The sequence below is a fragment of the Macrotis lagotis genome, chromosome 6 (genome assembly GCF_037893015.1).
Source record: "Macrotis lagotis isolate mMagLag1 chromosome 6, bilby.v1.9.chrom.fasta, whole genome shotgun sequence".
In the NCBI taxonomy this organism is placed as follows: domain Eukaryota; kingdom Metazoa; phylum Chordata; class Mammalia; order Peramelemorphia; family Peramelidae; genus Macrotis; species Macrotis lagotis.
The window spans coordinates 30,891,103-30,915,913 of NC_133663.1; the positions used below are offsets into that span (position 1 = coordinate 30,891,103).

At 41.6% G+C, this 24,811-nt stretch overlaps 1 protein-coding gene across 1 annotated transcript in view; it reads right to left on the bottom strand.

The window, feature by feature from the left end:
* Positions 1 to 24,811, bottom strand: part of SLC7A14 (solute carrier family 7 member 14) — a 91,211-nt gene that overhangs the window by 20,173 nt on the left and 46,227 nt on the right. Inside the window, exons 4-6 of the mRNA XM_074192519.1 lie at positions 15,353 to 15,499; positions 10,990 to 11,198; positions 8,926 to 9,803 (exon numbers count right to left, since the gene is read on the bottom strand). Coding sequence (XP_074048620.1) covers positions 8,926 to 9,803; positions 10,990 to 11,198; positions 15,353 to 15,499 — 1,234 coding nt within the window. The remainder of the gene's footprint in view (positions 1 to 8,925; positions 9,804 to 10,989; positions 11,199 to 15,352; positions 15,500 to 24,811) is intronic.

Here is a 24,811-nt window from a genome sequence, read left to right on the forward strand (position 1 = left end):
TTTGAAGCTATAAAGTCCTTCCCCTGCCCCTTGCCCTCGACCCTCAGCAAGTCATTTTAACCTCTCAGGGCTCTAGATTTTGGGGCAGCTAGGTGGAATAGAAGAGCCAAGGCTAGCTCTTGAGTCAGGAAGAGCTGAGTTCAAATCTAGACTCAGGCATTTACTATCTGTATGATCTTGGGAAAATCACCTAATCATATTTGCTTCAGTTTCCTTATCTAGAAAATGAACCTGAGAATGAAATGGCAAACCACTCCATTATCTTTTCCAAGAACACTCCAAATGGGGTCATAAGAGTTGGAAACAATTGAAATGATTCCACAAAGTTCTGGACTCTAAGACTAAGCAGTAGTGAAGTGAAATCACAATTTGAATCCCCATCTCTATCCCTATATCTCTCAATTAATATCCTCTATATATCTACTGTAAGGCAGCTAGGTGATGCAGTGGCTAAAGTGCTGGCCCTGAAGTCAGGAAGACCTGGAGAAGGAAATGGCAAACCAGAATCTTTGCCAAGAAAATCCCAAATGGGGTCATGAAGACTTGGCCATGACTGAAAAGCAACCCAATTAACACTGAGAAGGATACTCAGTATTGATCAGGCCACATCTAGGTATGTTCTTCCATTTTGAATGTCACATTTTATGAATGACACTGGTGAGCCGATGCATTTCCAGAGAACATAATCAGAAGGTGAAGGAGCTCTGAGTCATGTGCTATAAGGGGATAATAAAGGAAATATGAATGGTGAGTCTGAGAGAAGATAATGGGAGTATTATCTTCAAATATATAAAGGGCTATTCACGAAATGACACTTAAACTTCTCTTGTTTAGCATGCATCACAGAATAGTGAATAGAGCACTGAACCAGGAGTCAGAACATCTTGGGTTCAAATCCCATTTCAAACACTGTATGATCCTGGGTAGATCTCTTATTCCCACTCAGTCTAAGTTTCTTCATCTGTAAAAGGAGGGAGTTGGTCCTTTTTAGTTTAAATATGTGATCCTATAATGGATAGAAATTATGTGGAAGTATATATTAATTCATTAGAAGGAAGAGATTTTCATTAAGAGATACCTGAAAGTAGAAATGAGTTGCCCAAGATAACAAGCTCCCATCATTAGAAATGTCCCAGATGAGGCTGGATGGCCAACTATTGGGCATGGTGAAGGGGAGATGTTGGGTAATTGGTCTAGAATGCTCTCAATTTCCTTTCTAATTTCTATGATTCTATTATATGAATCAGAGAAGTATTGTATGCTTAGCAAAGGTGGGAGGGGAAATGGGTTTTATTGATACCTCACTGACTATGGTTGTGGGCAAAAGGAATATGAAGAATTACCTGGATTCCACTGTCCCAATATTGCATCCTTGTCCTCTATTTTCTGGACACATGGCTGTTGCCCTAATTCAGCTCTCATCCTCAATACTATTACAATCGCTACTTAAATTCTCTATATCCAAGTTCTCCTTTCTCTAACAAATCTCTTACATAGCCACTAATCTGAAATCACTAAGGTGCTGGTTTGACCATGTTACTTCTCTCCTCAATAAACTTGTGTAACTCCCTCTTGCCCTTTGGATAAAATACAACTCCTCTATGGCAATTAAAATTCTTTCTAGTTCATTCCAGCTCATCTTTCCAGATTGTTTCCATTACTTCTCCCTCATGCAATTTCTATTACAGCCAAACTGGATTCTTAGGACTCCATATTACAACATTCCATCTCCCTCCTTTATGTCTTTGCTGTACCCCAAATCTGGGCATTACCACCTCATAGAATTCTTAGCTTCCTTTAAAGCACAGTTCAGATGCTACCTTGAATTGTGCCTCTGGTTCCTGAAACAAAGTAAAAGTTTAATAAATACTTGTTGGCTTGTCTTCACCTAGTTTTGGATGCCTTTCCAGTTTCCATGTTCTCATGCTCCCTGACTTTCAATATTACATTTTATTTACTCTTTGAGTCTATATTGTGCAAATATCCATCTGTGTAAATGTTGTATGTGTTTTCCTGGCTGACTGTTAGCACTTTGGAAGTTGGGCTATTTTATTTTTGTCTCCCTATGCCACTTAGTAGGTGCTAAATAAATTCTATTGAATTGAACTGAACCTGGATTTCCCAATATCCTTTACTGGCACTTCTTGTCCCCCTACAAGGGAGGAGGCTAGGGAGGGGGTGGGGAGACATGCTTCTAATCCTAGCTAGGATTTAAAATGGCCCCAAGCCACATATATGTAGATTTACCAACACTTTTCCCCTCACCAGGGGAAGTATAAGCATCATTTCTTCTATTTTACAAATAATTCAGTCAGGGTCAAGAGATATAAAATGACTTATACATGTTCATGTGGCTGGTATAAGGTAGAATGGATTTGGAATCAGAGCACCTGGATTGAAATCCCAGCTTTTATTTAGTAGCCGTGTGACTTTGATCTGTTCTTTTGCTGCTTTTCTCGTCTCCAGAGTGAAGGTTCTAGACTAGATGTCCTCTAGGGGAAATCACCAGCTTTGAGTCCTAAGAATTAAAAGTGGAACCCAAGACTTTTGTTGTTATTTTCAATTGTGATCAACTCTTTATGACCCCATTTAGGGTTTTCTTGGCAGAGAGACTGGGGTGGTTTGCCATATCCTTCAACTTCTTTAACAGATATGGAAACTGAGGCAAATAGTTAAATGATTTTCCTCAGGGTCACATAGCTAGTAAGTATCTGAAACTGGATTTGAACCCAGGTCTTCCTGACTCCAGGTCCATTACACTATCCACTGCCCTTTGGACTACTTTACTCCAGATCCAAAGGTCTTTTTACTACATTACATTGCTTCTGTGAAAAGGTGGTTAAAGTATTGGCAGATATAAGATTTTTAAACTCTGTCCTTTTCTCAAGGGTACTTCTATTTTAATGGGGAATTCCAGATATCTAAGACAAATCACATGGTGATCCGAGGGATTTGGTTGAGTAAATATTCATTCTGTTATTTCCCCATATATTAAATAGAGCAATTTTTATATCAAGAGTTGACAAGAGTTGTATGCTTGGATTAAATAAAAAAGGACTTGGAGTATCATTTTCTCAAACCACAGGGTAATACTGGGGTACTTGGTTAAGCAAATATTCACTATTATATCAAAAAAGATAATTTAAAAATATGAAGAACTGGCAAGAGTTGGATGCTTGGGATGACAGGAAAGATATGATTTTTGCTAAAGAATTTCAGGGAATGACTGACCCCGGGGACTCGAAAGATGCCATAGGAAAGACAATTGTGCTCTCTCTTCCCTAACGATGTTTTCACACTTGCTGAATCTCTCCCAGCTGAAGCCCATATGAACAATACTAGACTTTCTTTTACACAAATGTATTACCAGTGAGCAAAACAAAAATATTCTTTGGCTGGGGCTCCCTTTGTGGGGCTTAATGAACATTTGATATTTGTATTCCTTTTCTCAGCTCTGGGAAAAAAAGAAACAAAAGCTGGGTGATTCTGTAGGGACATTGGCTACATTATGTTGTACGAGTTCTGTTGTTTCTGAAGGTCAAAACTTTAGCAAAAACATTCTTGCAAAATATGATATGATGAATCTTTGCTTATCAAAAGGGAGAGAAGAAAAATGTACAAAAAGGAAGCTTATCAAGTAATGACAGCATGGAAACTAACATAGAAACCCCCACTTTCCAAAGAAATGGAGATTTTGTGAGAAATTCCATTCGGAAATGGTTCTACTGGTCTTCCAAAGAGAATGTGGTTCAGGGGAAAGTTGACTAGATCTTGAGTACTGGGGCCTGAGTTTGCATCTTTAATCTTTCTACTTGTAACTTTTGTGACTTTGAGTAAATCTTTTTATCTATCTGGGATTCAGCTTCCCCTGAAAAATGAGGGAGTGAACTAGAAAGGAGCCTTTCAGCTCTCAAACCTGTGATCCTACAGTTTATAACCCAACCCAACCCAACTGTAACCCAACTGAACCCAACCCAACTCAACCCCATCCAATCCAACATGCACTTGGGCGCATGCTGTAAGGTTAAGCACAATGTTAAATTGTTGGGGTTCCAAAGTAGAAAAACCAGACTACAGTCCCTGCCCTCAAGGAACTTATATTCTAATTGAGAAGATAACATGTCATCAGATAAATCTATATGTAGATGGTCATCTGAGGGGAGAAGGAAGAAAGCGCTAATAACTAGTTGGATCAGAGAAGGTTTCCCATATGAGATAAATATGGATTAAGTCTAGAAGGAGGCTAAGACTTCTAAAAGGTATGAATGAAGAGGGAATGCATTCTAGACATGGGCAAAGACTTGGAAGTAGGATATGGATGAAGTGCTGAGTTCAGGGAACAGCAAATAGACCGCCTTGCTGGAAATGTAGTATATGAAGGGTTAATAATCTGTAAGAAGCCTAGAAAGACAGGATAGAATCAATTTATAGCTTTAAGTGTTTATCAGTCTGGGGAAGCCCACAGGCCTCTTTTTAGAATAATATTTTTAAATGTGCAAAATAAAATACAAAGGATTACAAAGGGAACCAATTATATTGAAATATGGTCATCAACATATTTTTAAAAGTCCTAATTTAAAAACCCATTGACATCTATCCATGGTTTAAAAACCACTAGCTAATAGAGTTTTGTCATTGGGCACTAGGGAGCTACCAAAGCTTTGGGGTGATATGGCCTGAATTATACTTTAGCAGTACTATTTTGGCAGCTTTATAGAGATTTGAAAGGGGAAAGGCTGAGGCTTAGGCCAAAAGATTTAGATAATGGGTGATTATTCTATGTCACCTGGTAAGGTTTTTTAAAGCCTACTTTGGGGTGGGGGTGAGGATGGGGATGGGGTGGCTGTTATACAAAATAAACCAAGAAGAGAGGGGTCATTTGTTTATCTGCTCAGCTCTAAGTCACACATTCTATCCAGATGAAACTATTCTCTACTCCAAGAATTGCGTCAGCAAAGACACAAGGAGCAGGTGTGGGTTGGATGTGATAGCTTCTGAGATCTCTTCCAACTCGAACAGTCTGTACTCCTGGGATTTTGTGATTTCGAGAAACTAGGAGTCCAATGACCAAGGAGAGTGAGAAGGAAACCCCATATCTACAGATGGTGGCAGCAGGTGGTCAGGCTCTACTATTTTGCTTCACTGTGATGGAAAGTTCTGGGGCATAAAATTCTACAAGAGAGTCTTCCCTATATTGGACGACCTAAGGTTGACCCTTAGACATGTAGGGAATGGAAGAAGTTTCTAGAGAATAGTTTTTAGTTTGTACCACAGGAGAGGCTAGAAATGAATACAGTCATAATAATAATAGCTAGCATTTACACAGCACTTTATCTTTGTTATCTCATTTGATTCCTTCAACGACCTTCTAAGGTAGTTGCTCCTTTAACCTCCATTTTACATATGTAGGAATCAAGGCACCATAAAGATTAAGTGACTTGCCCAGGGTCACACAGCTTGTATTCAGCATTCTATTTTGCCACAGTGTGCCTCTGGCCTTAGATTCTTAAAGGACAATCTTTGTGAAATGACTATATTAAAAAAGCTATTTGACAGGCAGGATATTTATCTATGGTATAATGGAAAGAAATGAAGAGAACTGAATTCAATCCTTCCTTGCCTACTTCCTATATATTTGACCACAAGTGATGAATCATTTCAGAGGACTCAAAATCTCTAAGTGATAGGTCACCAATCATAAGGTGGGTCATCTGCATCACTGCATCTCATACTGATGAAATCATAAGTCCATAGGCTTTGCAGAGGACAACAAATGTATTCCAGTAAAGACAGTCCTTTCTGATTCTAGCAAGAAGAAAATGTTATTATGTACAGATTAGTAAATAGTAACAATAATCATAATAAAAATAACAAACTCAGATCTGAAGCCAGAGTAAAATGACAGCTTCCACTGGGGGGCAGCATGATGCAGAAGAAAACCCTTTCCTGGAACTAGATAACCTTAATTCTGCTCTCACTTCTGCCTCTGCCGGTCTGTGTGACCTTGAACACATCACTTCATCCCTCTGGCCTCAGATACCTCATCTGCAATAGGAGGATCAGGAAGGCTTCTCTCATCTCTAATGTTCTGTAATTCTGTTTGAATGCTATAATCATTTATCCACAAGAATAAAACAAAATAATCCATCATTGTACCCTCTTCGGTTACCTCTCTTAGAATAGATAGCTTCCACTGACCAACTGTTTTTCGAGCCAAATGAAGGCAGGATTGGGAAGGAAGAGAGTTTGAAAACATTTCTATTTTAAAGGGTTCTCTTGGAGTGATGGCAACTTCTTGAGAATCTGGTGTCTATTACAGCTTTGCCAGTGAAATGTATTCTTAGGATTAGAGGACACAAGGACAACAAAATGTTTGAGCCTGAAAGGGTTTTAATGATAAAGCAAATACATATAGTCCAGGATAAAGAGACCCAAATCTGGAGTCAGGACTTGGAAGAAAACTCAAGGGTTGTAGACCATATAGAATTAGAATCTTTTCTACATCATCTTCCCCAAATGGTCTTTCAAACTTTTTTTGGAGACTCCCAGGGATGGGGAACTTACTACTACCCAAAGCAATTGACTTTTGGACTGCTCAAATCATGAGAAAGTTTCTCTTTTTTTTTTGCCAGGCTTGGACTGACCTCTTTGTAACTTGTACTCATTGATTCTGGTTCTGCCCCTGGAGACCACCCTGAGCAAGTTTAATCCATCCTTCAGCTATTCAGAATCTTCTACTTCACTGAGTAGTCTTTTCTCCAACTTTAGTCCTTTTAGCTGATCCTGCTTTGATATGAATTGGAAATTCATTCCAATTGTTTTCCTTTGAATATTCTCCAGATATCAAAGTCTGCCATGAAATCTATAACTGGATGTGAATTTGAATCCTATCTTTGCTACCATTTGCCTTCTCTAGCTTTAAAATAAGGAGGTTGGGGTGGCTAGGTGGCATAGTGGATAAAGTACCGGCCTTAGAGTCAGGAGTACCTGGGTTCAAATCTGGTCTCAGACACTTAATAATGACCTAGCTGTGTGGCCTTGGGCAAGCCACTTAACCCCATTTGCCTTGCAAAAAAAAAAAAACCTAAAAAAAAATGAGGTTGGACTAGATGATCCTCATGATTCTCTGAATAATTCAGAACCTTCATTGAAACACTTTCTTTTTTGTTGTTGTTGTATCCCAATGATTTTCACAGTGGCTGGCACATAGTGAGTGGTTGTTTTTTTGTTTTTTTTTTAAGAAACTGGGGTTCTGAGAAGGGAAGTGAAATGTTGAAAAAGTGGATGGCAGGAGTGGGTGTTGAAAGTATAAGAAGCAGGGAAAGGAATGCTCCCACTCATCTTGCCTTCCATCCTCCTGCCTCTATCTACTCTCAACTCTGCTTCTCTTAATTTATCTTATTTAAACTCTATTCATTCTTCCAGGCTCAGTTCAGATTCTGTCTCCTCCTTAAATCCTAGCTTGAAAAATCTCCATCTCTCCTGAACTCTCAGACTGCTTATGGCTCACGGTTTCTTCTACCAGGTAGGGTAGCTAGGTAGTGCAGTGGATAGAGCACTGGCCTTAGAGTCAGGAAGATGGGAGTCGAATCCAGCCTCAGACCCATACCCCTAACTAGCAGTGTGACCTTGGGGAAGTCACGTCACCATGATTGCCTCACATCTAGAACCATCTCCAGTCATCCTGATTTTTTTCTGGTCACTGAACCCAGATGACTCTGGAGGAGAAAGTGAAGCTGGGGCTTTAGCGCAGCCTCCCCTCTCTCAAATCCAATTGATGCGCTTGGCATGGTCCCTGATGTCACGGTCCTCTTTGAGAATGAAGGACGATCACCATCATCTACTTGTCTTTATTTACCTCCTTCACTGGAGCAACACGTCTACTTCAGATCACCAACTGTTCTGCCAGGGAGCTCCAAGTGGTTAAATGTTTGAGGGATTCAGATAGTATGTAGTGTCAGAGCAAGGGTTTGAAACCAGGGCTTTTTCTCTTAAAAACTAATGCCAGATCTCTAGGCACTGCCTAGACTTTAGGGATGAAAGAATCTTAGAGATTCTCTTGTCCAGGAATCTTAGCCTGGAATCTATAAACTTGAATGGGGAAAATAATTGCATTTTTATTTCAATGTATTCAGGTTTCTTGGTAATCCTATGAATTTTGTTATATGCAACGAAAAACATTACTCTGAGGACGAGTTATTAGGGTTCCCCAGCTTGTAAAAGAGAGATGGATACGTGGTGTGATGGATAGAGTGTTAGCGTTGGAGTCAGAAAGACCCAGATTCAAATCCTGCCTCAGACACCTACCTCTGTCACTTCATGCAAGTAACTTACTATCTTTCAGCCTTAATTTTCCCATCAGCAAAATGGACGTGATAATGGCTCTTACCTGTCACAGGGCTGCGGTGAGAATTGAAAGAGCGAAGATGTAGCAAGTGCTGTGTGAATGCTAGCTATTATTATTAATCATTACAAACTGGGCCCAAGTCATCAGAGAGTTAACACCTCCTACTCTATTCCAGTCCCTTGGTTTTGTGATGACAAAATGAAAGATGGAGAAGGGAGAATGGTTTGCCTGGGACCAAGTACTAAGGGGTAGCTACAGGGTTCAAGCTCACATCTCTCAATGACTAATCAGTGTTATTGCTCCCCTGCTATATTGTATTTCTGGAGCATCACTTTGCAGGTAGCAGGAATTCAACGGATACTTGTTGAATAGAGTGTTTGTCAGAGTCAAGGTCACTGGAATGAACAGGTTGTTAATCTGGATGAGAAAAGGTCAATTTGTTTATTAATGTAGAAGCCTGGGGTCCACTGACCTCTTTCACATTGCAGGTGGCCCAGTTCCACCAGAAGAGTGTTGAGTCAACCCTACAAAAATTTCCTAAAAGAACATGTCATTCTTGAAGGAAAAGGCCTACTTACCCACAAAGCACCAGACAGCAAAGCGGATCCAGGTGATGGTGGAGAGTTTGAGCATGAGATAGATATTCACCAGCATGGCAAAGGCAGGTACAAATGGGAGGCAGGGGGCCATGTAGGGCAACTTCTTAGGGTTCTCTGGCTGCTGTAAGATCACAAACACCAGGGCAGCAATGAGTAGGACCATGAGGACAACCAGGAGGATGGCCCACCAGCTCTGCTCTGAGATGTAATCTGAACCGAAGATGATGAAGGAACAGAAGATGAACATGAGGATGAAGAGCAGGACCACACAGACAGTCACCGTGTGGCCAGTCGCTGCCGTGGGTCGGTCCATTTTGCCTGGAAGGCCAAGGCGGATCCTCATGGTATAATATCGAGGTCCTATCAACTTCTTCAGTTTGATCAGGTAAATGTTTTCAGATTCGTCGGCCTCTATGCCAGATGTCATATCCACGGTGCCATAGTTGGGATGGTTGACGGTATAGGCAGACTTGTCTGACTTTCCAATGAGCATCTCATTGTCTCCCAATGATGGTAAATTCTTGGCCCCGCAAGTATTTGTAGCCGGGCCTGAAAACTCTTCGCCTTCACTCATGGGAGAGCAAGCTTCCTTCTCACATTCAGCCAGAACACCTTCCTTATTCTTGGTGTGCTCATGAGACAAGAATTTGACAAAACCATCAATGTCGCTCTCTGGCTGGTATCGGAGGAGCAGGACACAGACAGAGACCAAGGTGTAGGCCAGCAGAGTGCCAATCGACATCATTTCAATCAAGTCCCTCAGACTGACCAAGAGCGAGAGAAGAGCTGCCAGGAAACCAGAGACGATGCAGGCCACCACTGGCGTCTCTGTGTAGGAGCTGACGTGGGCCAGGAATCTAAAGGGAGAGAGGCAGGGGTTAATAATGATACTGAGACCACCGTTACACAAGCTTCTCATTGGCTCCTCACACAACCTTATGAAGAAGGTGCTTTGATCATCTTCATTCTACAGATGAGGAAACCAAGGCAGGGAGGTTCCGAGACTGAAGAGTGGGAGGCAGAATCCAGACTGACAGCAAAGGCTATTGATTTGGATCCTAAGGCAAAGTTTCTCCCACTCACAGACATGTTAAGTATAGTTCCATTAAAACTCCCATCTGCTTGTACTCCAGGATCGGGCTCTTGAAAACGCCTCCATAGTAAGAGGCAACCCACCTGGAATCATGACCAGGTTTTTAATGATTTAATTTCTAACATGACAGGGTGATTGAATCCAAAGAGTATCCACAAAGGGGTGTGTGGTTCCCATGGTGCGTGTGTGCATGCATGTGTATGTGTGTGTGTGTGTGTGAGAGAGAGAGATAGAGAGAGAGAGAGAGAGAGAGAGACAGAGAGACAGAGAGACAGAGAGAGAAGAGAGAGACAGAGAGAGAGAGAGAGAGAGAGAGAGAGACAGAGAGAGAGACAGAGAGAGAGAGATGATAGAGACAGAGACAGAGAGGTGATTATTTTTAACAAATCACTGTGGTTCCTATTTTGGAAGGAGTTGGAGGGATATTGTTCTAGAATCTAGATGCTCCAGAATTCTTCTGGGCTCTCGTGGTTACTTTCTTTTTTCCTTTGCCATTTGAGTCATTCTGATAATTTTTGAGGACACTTTGATTATAGGAAGGAAGATGGCCCATTGGAGGGGCTCATTAATCATATCCCTAATTTTTTCTTGTTTTTTTTAAAAAATTCAATTTAATTTTTCAAATTTTTTTTGAAAAATAAATTGAATTTAAAAAACGAGAAAAATCTATTTTGTCTAACAAACAAGAATTTTTTTTGCCAAAAAACAAGAAAAAAATCGATTTAGTCTAACAAAAATCTATTTTTGTCTCCCTACCTCCCTCTCCTTCCTCTCAAAAGAAAACCCAAATCCTGCCCCTCTTCTTGCAAAGTCCTTTAAAACCTTCCGTTTTCCTCATGCACCTCTCCAAAGTGGTTAACAGTAACTGAGGGATTGACCCACAGCCACTTTGAGTCTGGGATCATGATGGACATGAGGATGGTGCAGATTTCCAGGAGCCTGGCACTGACCTGAAGAGAAGCCCATCACCAGCCATGGCATAAATGACCCTGGGCATTGGGAAGAGAGACCCCAGCAAGCTGACGGTAAGGCCTGCGACAGAACCAATGGCCACAACGAATTTTGCAGCGTAGAATCCATGGGCCACAAACATCTCCATGAGGGGGGACTCGGTGTCAATGGCGTAATAGGGAACCATCAGGGTCAAGATCACGCTCACCTGTTCAAGGAGAGAGAGATGCCAGCTGAGAAGCATATGGGGAAGGCACATATTAAACCAACAGAGGATTATTTTACAGGGTTCTAGGAGGTCACCAAAGGTGGAACTAATCAGATCTCAGGGAAGAATAGGTGTTTTCTCATATAATTAGAGCTCTTATTGGTTGCTTGGGAGACACTGTTTCCTAATTTTCTCAAATTATGTAGTTTCATGAAGTGAAATGACAGTGCATACTAGGAAGAGCCGGGGGATAGAAATCCTATCTTATTTCTTTTGTATCTCTTTAATTGGCACAATGTTCCATACACAGCAGGTGTCTCATATGTGTTTATCATGGTGGTTACTGGATGCTAGCTGCTGATGCTGGTCCTTGTAGCCAAGCATCACTGAGACCAATGGGCTTGGTGGGGTTTCCCTAGAGATCCTTCTATGTTTTTGCTATTTCTCTTACTCTTTCATCTCCAGATACTTAGGAGTAGCATCCTCTCCAAGTCCGATGATAGGATTTTAGGGTGGTTGGGACTAGGGATTTGACTAAATGGCTTTGCCTTTAAGACCAGTGTGAGCTGGAAAATTCAATGATTCCCATCTTTGCTCACTTTGAGCTGCCAATCAGAGGGTGCCTTTATTTTTAGAAACTTAAACAAACAAACAGACAAATAAAAACCTCCAGCCTCTGGGAACAGACCTCCCTTCCACACAGAGATCTCACTTCCTGCTATAAAAAATGACCAAGACAGGAGAGAGGGTGAAGTAATGTCTAACTGATCATTTTTATTTTGGACCTAGCTTTTCACTGATGAGATGATCTCTTTTCCACTGATGCAGATTGATGGCACCTTTTGTTAACAGAAATCATAGAGAGCTGCCTGGGGGAACTGAGGAATTGACCTGTTCTTGGTCAAATAGATTAAAAATGACTGCATCAGAACTTGAACTCAAGTCTTCCCATATCTTCTAGTTTTTCTATCCACTGCCTTATTCAGCTTGTGAAAAAAAAACCCAACTGAAACTTTTGGGGAAGTAGTACAGATGAAAAATGCCTTCAGTTTTGAGGTGAGTGGAATTAAACACACGCATCAATGAGGCAATGGGACCCAGTAGAAGGTTGTTTTTTTCCAAATCTCAGATCTGCCTTTACTACCAATTTGATTTCAGATAAGAAACTTTATTTACCTATGCCTCAGATTCCTGATCTGGAAAATGAGGTGCTTGGAATTGTTGAATTGTTTTCTAATAGCTCTAAATCTGTGTGCCCATGAGCCAAACAACTAACATTTCCAAGCCTGATTTGTGCTTCCCCCAAATCTTCCTGCCAATCTTTTTTTTCTCCTTTAGCCAGTTGGTTATTCCTTGGGGATGATTGCTCAAGAGGGTTCTCAGGAGGAAAGAGGTATTACCTTTGAGGGCGAGGCAGGAGGCATGGGAAGCATGGGCCATCACTCCCAGTTGTGATTTACTAACAGAAGTCCAAAGACTTTATTATGTTATTTAATGAGGTCTGGAAATGATGCTGCCTCTCTTGACCCAAAGTGATTAGAATGATGAGATGACCCATTAGCTAGTCAGGAGTCCTCTGTTATGGCCATTGGCACCAGACAGACATGTCTCTGCTCTGGGTGTTAGGCCATGCCAAGTCTTAAAAATATTAGCACAATCCTAGTTAAAGCCACATGGCATCTGCATATGGACCCTAGCAGATAAAGCAGGGAGCCTCCCACATCTGGGGAAGAGCCTCAGGGGATTAATTAGCAGTGCTGCCAAATGAGGAAGGGACCAGATGGAAGATCCCAGGCAAAAGGGATGCGAGGAGTTGGAGACAGGTTCAAGGACAAAGTCATAACAAGGATGAGAGATTCAGGCTTTGGTCCTGATATAGTGCTTGCATCCAGAAGCCTAGAGCCAAGAGAGCTTAGGTCCCCCTTAGCTCACATCATTTATTAAAACAAGAAGCTACAAAATGATGGGTCACTATGAGCTCCTCCCCCAGCTCATCCTGTCGCCTTCCCACCCTGAATGGCAGCTTCCCAAGAAGCAGCTTCATGGTGTCTCATGAGATCTCTCTCTCTCTCTCTCTCTCTCTCTCTCTCTCTCTCTCTCTCTCTCTCTCCTCCTCTCTCTCTCTCTCTCTCTCTCTCTCTCTCTCTCTCTCTCTCCTCTCCTCTCTCTCTCTCTCTCTTTCTCTCTCTCTCTCTCCTCCTCTCTCTCTCTCTCTCTCTCTCTTTCTCTCTCTCTCTCTCTCTCTCTCTCTCTCTCTCTCTCTCTCTCTCTCTCATCCCTCCCCCCTCTCTTTCTATCTCTGTCTCTGTCTCTCCTTCCCTCTCTGTTTGTCTTTCTTTCTTCTTCTTCTCTCCCTCCCTCTTTTTCTCTGTCTGCCTGCTTGTCCGTCTCTCTGCTTCAGTCTCTCTCTCTCTCTCTCTCTCTCTCTGTGTCCCTCTGTCTCTCTGTCTTTCTGTCTCCTGTTAAACAAAGGGCATAGTTTGTCCCAGGTAAAGCTGGTGTATTCACCCAGGTTCAAAAATTGCTAGGGACAGCTCTCTTGGCCAGTAGGGAGAGGCTGGTGCTCCTGTTGGATTCTCGGCATGACTTGCTCTTTGACCTTGTGTTCTCCTGGCAGCCCATTTGGGTTCTCTTGCACTGGCAGGCCCCAAAGACAGAAGCTCATTGACGTGCGCTTGCACGGGGACTGAACAATGCCCCAGCCTTGCACACCCGATACTGCCAGTCGATGATGTGGATGCCTTGGACAGCAGCCCAAACCTGAAGTATTTTCCAGGGTCACTCTGGTCCAGAGATCAGAAGTGAAACTGTGTGAACAGGGGAGTGAGCATGGGTAGTCTGTCTGTCTCTCTCTCTCTCTCTCTCTCTCTCTCTCTCTCTCTCTCTGTCTGTCTTAGGGTCTTCAGCTTATCTACTTATTCCAGTCCCTGGGCAAGTCACCTCACCCTGATCGCCTCCCATCCAGGGCCACCTCCAGTCATCCTGATTCCTATCTGATCACTGAACCAGATGGCCCTGGAGGAGAAAGTGAGGTTGGTGACTTAACAGAGGCCCCCCCCCCCCCCCACTCATATTCAATTCATGTCCTTGTCATGATGGTATCACCTCCCTGATGTCATGATCTTCTCTGAGAACCCAACAACCCCATTATTCCAGTCCAAATCCTTGATCTTCCCATGCCCTAGAGAGGAAATAGCACAATTTAAATGGAATGGTGGGGTTCTGAAGGAGAGACCGATGAGTTCTTTGAAGTAACACCAGACTGTGATTTTTTTTCTCTTCAGTGGAAGTTGAGAAGGGCACCTTCAGCAGACTGAGAGGCTTTTGGCTATGTGGATACTGAGGAGAAATGACTGAGACTGAGGCCAAAGAAGATGACTTCAGAGCTGTCTCTGATAGAAACTTACCACAACAAACTCTGTGAAGCAAGTCTCAAAAACTTTTGTAAGTTGTTGACTGTTACATTTATTCTTGTTGTTTTGTTTTTTTAGGTTTTTTACAAGGCAATGGGATTAAGTGGCTTGCCCAAGGCCACACAGCTAGGTAATTATTAAATGTCTGAGGGCAGATTTGAACTCAGGTCCTCCTGATTCCAGGGCGCGTGCTCTATCCACTGCACCACTTAGCTGCCCCACATTTTCTCTTTCCCTCTTGGCCTAAGGGGTTTTCACATGACCCCCAGGGCTTCATTTAACAGGACTAGAGACTGAAACCATGTAGTCCAATATTCTATCACCTCAATTGCACTGATTTGATGCAAGTCATAGAAATTCAGTGGACAGTGATGTAAATGGAAAGAATACAAATCAACGTGAACACTCTAAGATTAGTACTCCAATTTAGCCCTGGAGAATGTCCATCTCTTCTTTGCAAGAGTGGGAGACTATGGGTATAGGATGTTGTATAGATTGTTAGACTTGGTTATTGCATTAGTTTTGCTGATCTGCTTTTTTTCTTTCTCTTAGGAAAGAGGGTGGACTTTATTTTGAAATGAAGATGATATAAGGGTAAAAGCTATCCATACAATCTAAAAAAAAACATCTTGAGATAACAGAGAAGAAAACACAACTCATAGTCACTGAAGGAGGTCCAAAGGGACCTCTGTAGCATGTCTCCCCTCTGTCTTTCCCATGGTTTTGTGACTTCATACTTACAGATACATACGCCGTGAGGCAGATGACCAGGGAGGCAGTAATAGCATAAGGAATGGATGTGTTGGGATTCTTTGCTTCTTCTCCTGTTGTGGCAATGATGTCAAAACCAATGAAGGCATAGAAGCAAGTCGCTGCTCCTTGGAGAACCTGGATGGGTGAGGAACATGGTAAGTCATGGAAGAGTGGGCTTGGTTCAAAGCCGTGGATAGAACAACTACCACTAGCGCCGTAGACAGGACCTAGACTTGGAGGGGACCTGAAGGTCATCCTGTCCAGTGGCCTCCCCTACCATAGTCTGTAAGGGGCTGGTGCACAAATCCATAAATGAGCAAATGTCTATCCTGTATGGAATAATTAAGTGCAGAAATATAGGGTTCCCCCCAAATCTTAGGAAAGTTTTAAGTTACTAAAGCTTACCAGAGACTTTTAGGACAGTCTTTATTTATATTTTTCAAATGTATGTAGACCCTAGTGTGATAAGCAAAGTAGCAATTTATTTAACAAAAGAACAATTATTGAATTCATAGTAGTTTCCTTTCATTATGTATTTTCTTTCTTTCTTTTTTTTTGAGTGATTTTGTGATTTCAACAGGATAAGGGAGCTCCTAGTTGGGCTCTGCTCAGTGAAGATCCGCAACTTGTAGTCTTTTTATTTTTTTAGGTTTTTTGCAAGGCAAATGGGGTTAAGCGGCTTGCCCAAGGCCACACAGCTAGGTAATTATTAAATGTCTGAGGCCGGATTTGAACCCAGGTACTCCTGACTCCAGGGCTGGTGCTCTATCTACTGCGCCACCTAGCTGCCCCACAACTTGTAGTCTTTAGAGTTGCTGGGGGCCCAGAGATTTTAGGTGACTTGCACTCTGGCTTTATCTCAGGTATACCTCACTTCCTCTCTTCTTATTAAGATCTGAATTTATGTATCTCACACATTATCTTACTTGGGCTTCTGCATAACCCTGCGAGGAAGGTTCTAGAGGTACTATTCTCCCCATTTTACACATTTTTTCCGTTTTTATATTGAGGTATACTGACACTGAATCTGGGGTCACAGGACTAGTAAGTATCTGCATCAGAATTTGAACCCAGACTTTCTTGACTCAGTGCCAATGCTCTATTCACTGTATTACCCAGCTACCTTAGGGACGGTCACTGACATCAATAGGAATATTTGGATCTTGTAGAAATCTTCAGTCCCTTTCTAGTCATGTATGTGCTCGTTTAATTTCTCTCATTTCAAGGTTCCTCATCTATAAGACATTTTACTATTGTTGAACAAAGATGGGGAAAATCGTGAGATCGTGCTGAGTAGGTCCTCTACAAATACATTATATTCACTGGGTCTTCACAGCTGCAAGATATTGGAGTGCTTTGTCATTTCCTTCTTCACTGGAATGAGGTAAAAAGAGGTTACATGACTTGTCCAGGGTCGCATAGCTGTTAAGTGTCCTAGGCTAGATTTGAACTCAGATCTTTCTGATTCTAGGTCCAGTGAACTTTCCACTGAGTTACCTACCCTTTCCCCCAATTTCCTTACTACTTTTTCATGCACTCCTTGTCCTTCCAATCACTTAAGCTTGAAAGTCAGGGTCATTTTATTTTTTTCTCCTTCTCACAAGTCTAATTAGTTGGCAACTGCTGCCAAATTCACCTTTCCAGTCCCCTCTTGGCAACCCCCTCTTCTTGTCGGACTCTGTCACCACCCTGGCGCAGGCCCTCACCGCTTTCTGTCTGGGCTGTCCCAGCCACTTGATTGGTTGGTCTCCCTGCCTTATCCACCCCGCCCCCACTCAGCTGTCAAACTGATCTTCCTAAAGTTCAAGTCTGACCATATTGTCTGGCTAATTCTAGGGGTTTTCTTATGTATTTAGAATCAAATATATAATGCTCCCCATAATCTGATCCTTTCCTACCTTTACCCCTCCTCCATAATCTGTGATCCAGTAACACTTGTTCCTCCTCATACACATTAGTCCATCTCTCAGGCCTGAGTGTCTACACTGGCTTTCCCCCAGACCTAGAACACCCTCTCCCTACATTTCTGCTCCTGGCTCTGGCTTTCTACTGGTCTCCGCTAAACCTCACCTTCTAGAAGAGACCTTTTCCCAGTCCTCCTTAATCTTAGTGCCTTCCCCCTGAGATGATTTCCATTGGGCCCTGTTATCCTATTTGCACATACTTGCTTGAATGTCAACTCTTTCCCTTAGACTGTGAACTTCTGGAGCTTTTGACCCTCTCTGTATCTCCAAGGCTTCGTCCAGGGCCTGCCAATCTTCAAATGGTTAGGTGAGCTTTGAAAAATGTCCAAAAACCTTCCTCTCTATGTTTGCAACTGCTGCTTTGTATAACTTCAAAAGAGATCTGTCATATATTAGCAAGATTATGCTGGATCTCTATTCTTGATATTCATTATTTTGCCGATAAAGGGGAGTGTCTGAATGCTTCTGCTAATCTTTGAATGTCAGAGAGGCAGCGTGATTGGGTTTTGGCTCAAGAGTTGGATTTCTGGGGTTCTTGCTTGGAGGCTGCCACTATGTAATCATGTGACCTTAGGAAAGTCACTTAAAATGTCACTGGGCTCCAATTTCCTGCACTCCTCAATGAGATGATTGCATAGGGGTCTATCAGCTTTGAGCATCTTTTAAATTTCAAAGATTTATAAACATTTATCAAAAATTCAGATAGTATAGTGGCCAGTGCTTGGGAGGTCTGGATTCAAAACCTGCCTCTGGATAATTGCTGTTCCCAGGTCAGCTTCAAACTATAGTCTTGTCCATCAGCCTCCAGCTTCAACATGGTGTACCATCTCAGCCAGAGGCAATGGGATTTGTGGGACCTCACCAGAAGTAATCTTACTTAGATCTGTTTCCAATCATTTTCCTTTTACCAGCCTGGCCACCATATTTCCTTTAGCTCTGGGAACAAGGATGAAGTCAACACTGCTCTTCTTTCTCAAATTCAATCACCCCTCCCTTTATGTGATGGTTTTACCTATTAAATATAAGCTTTTGAGGGCAGAGATTGTCTTAAATTTTTGTACTTAATTCCTACTGCTTAGCCAAATGTCCAGCACATAGTAAATACTTAATAAACACTTCCTCCTTTCCTCTCTACCTCCTTTTCTTCTTTACTGCCTCCCTCCCTCCCTCTTCCTTTCTTTTTTTCCTTCCTCCCTTCCTTCCTCTCTCCCTCTATTTTTCTTCCTTCCTTCCTCCTTCCCTCCTTCCTTCCTTCCTTCCTTCCTTCCTTCCATTCTTCCTTCCTTCCTTCCTTCCTCCCTCCCTTCCTTCCTTCCTTCCTTCCTTCTTTCCTTCCTTCCTTCTTTCCTTCCTTCCTTCCTTCCTTGGATTGAGGCAACTTTCTCTAGGGTCAAAAAGGATAGATGCAATCATTGGTCTTTGTGAATGTAGGATTTTGCCCTTCCTTTTTGAGGCTGGAGCTGCTTTCTTTGGCAAACTAATGATGACCTTTTTGGGGGCGACTGAGGGAATATGAGGAGACAATGAAGATGGAAGTTTGGGTGTGTGGGATGTCCCAAAAGTGGAGGCGATGACATACAACTTAAATGAGGAGAGTTTAGCTGACAGCTGTCTCCAGTAGATGAGAGTGGGATTGTGATTTCATAAATTGAAGCATGTCACTTCAAATACTGATCTGAGAGTTTATTTTCTCCTCCAGAGAATCCCTTAAAGTAGAATTAATAGACTTGTATGGGCTCCTCCAGCATCAGATTAAAGTAGAATGTGAATCTGGAAAAGTGCCTTCTATCTTTTAGGAGAGAGGGAGAGATACTGAGAGTGACCGCCCCTCCTAGATCCTACTTCTGTGTTTTCTGCCTGTATTCTGAATCAGTTGTCCCCGTTCCCAGGGGCTTCTGCCCACCCAATCTCCATTAACTCAACTCCCTCTGCCTTTCAGTATTCAAAAGGCTGCCATATGTCAGAGTCAATGGACTCTTTCTATGTGGCTTCAGAGGGCAAATCAAGGACTAAAGAATTAAAGTTAGAGGAAGACAGGATTCCAGCTCTTCTCAGAAATAAAGAGTAAAAGGGTTGTCTCACACAAAGAAATTGGAGCTTCCCCTTGATGGCTACCAACATAGCATTGTAACCTCCTAGTTAGAACTGTAAGGGACTTCAGAGACCATCTAAGCCAACACCCTCACTTTCTGAGAAGGCACAGGTAGTAGGCATCAGAAGGGCACCTGGATCCAGGTCTTCTGGATGGTCATCCATGGTGTTGTGGGGAAGAAGGTCAAACTACTTCAACTACTGCTGATGATGATAGTAAAAGCTGACATTTCTAGAATCCTTTAAAATTTGTATAGTACTTTATTTCCATTAAGTCATCTGATCCTCACAGCTAGGCTGAGTGAGGAAAAGGAGCCTTGGATGGGTGAGTGTGATTTGCCTATTTGAAGAGATGAAACTTAAATCCATCTTCCTGGCTCTAAGGTTAGAACCTATGACATTTATGGCTTTGTCAATGTTTCTATTTAGTTGCTTGTTGTGAATATTTTTGCTTCAAGTTAATTTACTTAAAAAAGACAAGCACCATGCTAGGCGTTAGGGATATAGGCAAAAATGGGAAAACCTTTGCCTTCAAGGAGCTTACATTCTCCAAGAGAGCCAATTCTTTTCTAGAGTCAGGGAATATGAAGTCCAGTGTCTTGAGTGAATGAGATGACTTCTAGGACTCCCAGACCCACTCAGGTATAATCTTCTCTGGAAGAGACTGATGAAAATTATGGTGTTTATGATTTTAATCTAATCTCTGGAATTATTTTCCACAATGTCTTATCCTGAAGCATTGTCTGGAATGTTTTTTCCTCCTCCTTATCTTTACCTTTTAAATACAGAGTCCTATTTAAGACTCAGCTTAAGCACATCTCCTAATGAGGTTTTTCCTGATTCCCCTGGGTTTTAGAAATTCCTTCTCCTCAAATTATTTTGTATTTATTTGATACAGTAGACAAAAGAGAGGTTCTTATATTTCCTACTTGTGTGATCTCAAGTGAATCACTTCTTGGATCTCAGTTTCCTCATCTGTAAAACGATGGGGTTGGACAGGATGTCCTCTGAGGTCTGGATCTGTGATCCTACTTTGATCACATAGTATTTTATTATACACATTCTTTCATATGTAGTTACACATAATTATTACCTGTGTATATTCTGTTAGAAAATAAGCTTCTTAAGGGCAGGGATTTTTGTTTTGCTCTTTGCATCCCAGCACAATGGTGGGCCCCCAGCAGGCACTTAATGTTTATCGAATTGAATTCCAATGGGAATCAGGACAGAAAGTCATTCATTCCACAGAACCATTATATCATGGACCCTAGTGTCTGGAACACTGGTGCTTCATTAATTGGCAAAATCAACCATGCCATTTATGCTACCCCAAATGCTTGGGTGTGGGGTGGCAAAAAGCTGTCAATGAGTAGGTCAAGTCTTTGGCCAACCATCTTCACCAGACTCTAAGTTTTTAATTAGCCACCACAGTGTCTTTTGTTCAGTGCTAAAAAAGACCCCGCTCTGAAATGAATGGGAATTTGTAGCTTTCTGGTCCCCTTGCCCATTAGCATGGTGGTGGTGGTGGGGGAATGTGTTAATAAGTATGATAAATGCAGTGTGACATAGAGCCCACTCAAACCATTTTTGCTGTGTTTGGACATTACAGACATTCCCTGTACCACTTATGAGGGACTTTTTCCCAGGAATTATTTGGACAGTTAAAATATCTTGTTTGGTTAAAGAAAAATACAAAAGATAGCATCGGGAACAAGTAATCTAAGGCACATACATATTAAATAGTATCCGGAGGCTGAGGAATTGCAGATGGTAGTCGGAGTTCATCTGCGGGACAGCCGTTACTTGATATGGGGGTGGGGGATGTTTATTTTTCTTGAGCTGTTCAAGACCAAAGAAGCATTTGACCCAGATCTTGTAAGTGAGTAAACTGTTCCTCAGTTCATGAGAACCAAGAAAGGTGGTGATGGGTGTAGGGAGGTGAGAGGAAAGGGCAGGAGGAGATGGACACAATGTTCATTAACCCTTTCAAATTATTATGGAGACCCTGAGAACACTAGAGCACTGAGAGCTTAGAGGGACTTTATTATATAGATAGATATTTTATTTTGAAGACAAGAAACCTGAAGCCCTGGGTAATGGTGGGCCACGTTTACCTTGGAACCAGGCAAGAGGGACAGTCATTTGGAAAGTTGAAAAAAATGGAGGAAGGAGAAATTTGGAGAGGATGAATGGAACCAAGGGTATAAGAGCTTTTAATGTCAAACAAAGGACTTTATAATTGATTGTAAATAAAGCTAGGGTTTCCCAAGTATGTGTGAGGAGGGTGACATGATCATAACTGAGTCTGCGATTAAGGAAGCTGAGGTGAAAACGGATTGGAGAGGGGAGGGACTTGAGGCAGAAAGACCAGTTAGGAGACAATTGTCATAGTCCAGGTGAAAAGTGATGGGAGCTGAAGTAAGGTGGTGACTGTCTGAAAGGGCAGAAGGAGATAAATGCCATCTGAAAGAAATGACATTTGTGGACTCATAGCTCTGTGGCATCATCTTGAGAGGAACCTTAGTGTCATGAAAAACATAGCATCTGGAATCAAATGATCTTGGACGAATGTTATGACTTTACTAGCCCTTAGTTTTGTCAAATAAAAAAAAATAAGACAGGTAGGTGGCATAGTAGATAGTCCTGTAGTCAGGAAAGCATGACTTCAAATCCTGCCTCAAATAGTTACTAGCTTTGTGAATTCAGGCAAATCACTTCACTTGTTTCTTCATCTGTGAAATTAGGGAGCTGGACTCAGTGATCCATGTCTGCAAGGTCTGGATCTATGAAGCAAGGAGGATGAGTGGATGTTGTTTTTTTTTTGATGACTTCTGAGGTCCCTCTAACTCTAAACATCTACTTCTATGATTCAATAGGGTCTTCTTACTGCCTTGCAAATAAGTCCCGGTCCACAAAATACTTTTTTTCAGTTCATCCTATCTTCCAAAGGCTAAAAAGTTGATAAAGGGAACAGTTCTTATTAGTTTCTCAAAGAATTTTCATAAATCTAACCTAAAGCTTTCATGGGTATGTGGCTTTGTGTTGTAGCACTCTGAGATCTCCAAAAAAATTAAACTTGAGGTCCCTCATAGAGAAGGACAAAGGCTCATGCTAAGCACCATCAGACTTGTACAGTGCATATAAGGACTTCTGAAGGAAAAATGATGGAAAGTATGTAATCAAAGCTATATATGAGACATAAGAAAAAAGGCACTGGATATGGGGCAAGAGTGAGGTAGACTTAAGTGATGGATAGTCATTAAACCCCCATTGTGATGTCAAAAAAAATAATGTCCCACCTCCCATATTGGGTGAATCATTTTTGGTGAAATTATTAGAGAATAGGGACAAAAGTTGCATAGGGAGAGTGGGCATGAATGGGTTGCAAATCACCTCGATGAAGGAAATGTCTTCATCCATGAGATCACTACTTCCCTAGCAATTGTTTATTTTGTTCCTGGCTACTGAAATGTAGACCGAACTCATTAAACCTACAGATGATACAATGATGGCAGGTGTCCAGCACTTTGGAAAATAGGATCAGATTCAAAGTGACCTTAGTAAATTGGAAAAGTGGCCAGGAGCCCAGGAATCTTTTTTTAAAAAAGGTAACACATACAATGATGCACATGGGGAGGAAAAAAACGCATTATGCCTAGCTCTAAAGGCTGGCTCTGTCCAATCAAAAAAAGTCCAAACTATAATCCTGGGACTCAAGACCCTTTACATCCTAGATCTAAATGACCTCTCTAGCCTGACAACTATTTTTCTCACACTCACAGTTTAGCCAGCCTATATTATTTTCTGTTTCCTGCAAATACCTTATGATATTTTTTATCTTAATAACTTTGTTTATATTCTTCCTGTATCTGGACATTGTATCCCACCTATCCTTCAAGGTGCAGAACAAATGGCACTTTTCCCATAAAATTTTCCCAGATATCCTCATTTGTGGGTTTTTTTTTTTTTGGTGAGGCAATGGGGTAATTAATAAGTGTCTGAGTGTGAATTTGAACTCAGGTCCTCCTGACTCCAAGGCTGGTGCTCTATCCACTGCGTCATCTAGCCACCCTCAGATATACTCATTTGGAAGTGATTTCTCCCTCAGCTCTTCTCATTGCACTTTATGAGACCTCTTATGACTTATATAATAATTTATAGTTTATTTATCTTACATGCATGTCTCATTTCCCCTTCTAGACTGTAGTCATTTGAGGGTAGAGATCATGTCTTACCTTTCTGGGTAGAGTGTGGTACAATGGAAAGAACCTTTTGGATTTGGAGTCAGAGGTGGCCTTAATTCATGCTGTATCATTACTAACCATACTACCTTGGGAAAACATTTCACCTTTTGACCTCGGATTCCTTTTCTGCAAAACGAGGAGTTTGGAATGGGTCATATCTATGGTCTTTTCCAATTTTAAATCTGTCATTCTATATCTCTCCCAGTAAAAAGTAGCATGACAGAAGGTCAACCTCTAATTCAGGAAGATCTGGGTTCAAGTGTCGCCTCTGAGACATTCTGGCTATTTGACTTAATCAACTTAACTTCTCGGTGCCCCCAAGATTCTCTAACATTATTAATTAAAGAGAAGGTGATGATCTGCTTTGGGAGAGTGAATTTTTGCATTCTCAGCAAATAACATAGTGCTCTACATAAAATTCTTATATGATGCTGCTTATTGAACGACTTTGATATTCATATTTGGAGACAAAGATGTTGCTTCTTAATTCACTTTTTAAAAAAAACAAGCATTTTAGGGGCAGCTAGGTGGTGCAGTGGATAGAGCACCGGCCCTGGAGTCAGGAGGACCTGAGTTCAAATGTGACTTCAGACACTTAATAATTACCTATCTGTGTGGCCTTGGGCAAGCCACTGAACCCCATTGCCTTGTAAAATACCTCCCCCAACCCCCAGGCATTTGTTTTTAAACAAATACTTCTCCTTGTCCCTCTCATTGAACATTAAAAATAAAGAAGAAAAAATCCCAATAACAAATATATGGAGTCCTGCAAAACAAATTTTCCATTTGTCCACGGAAATGTCCATGTTCAGAAAGGAATGTCTCCTTCTGATGTTTCTTCCCCTCTCATCAATGATTTTTGTGCATTTAGTTTCCAGTCAAGAAGAAGGCATTACAGTGGACCACTCACATACTCTTTCCTGGTCCTTAGGGTGACCAATGGCATTTTATATAAGATAATTAGCTAGGGTTAGGTATATAGACTGAGTCAGGGAAGAAATGAAAGCCAACTGGCTCCATTGATTAAGAATGGAACTTCAATCTCATATGTCTGGGCAGTAGAGAAAATTGCCCCTGGCAATGCAGTTTTACCATAAATAAACTGAGTCTGGTGCTGAGGTTTGGATACATACATAAGAACATAGAAT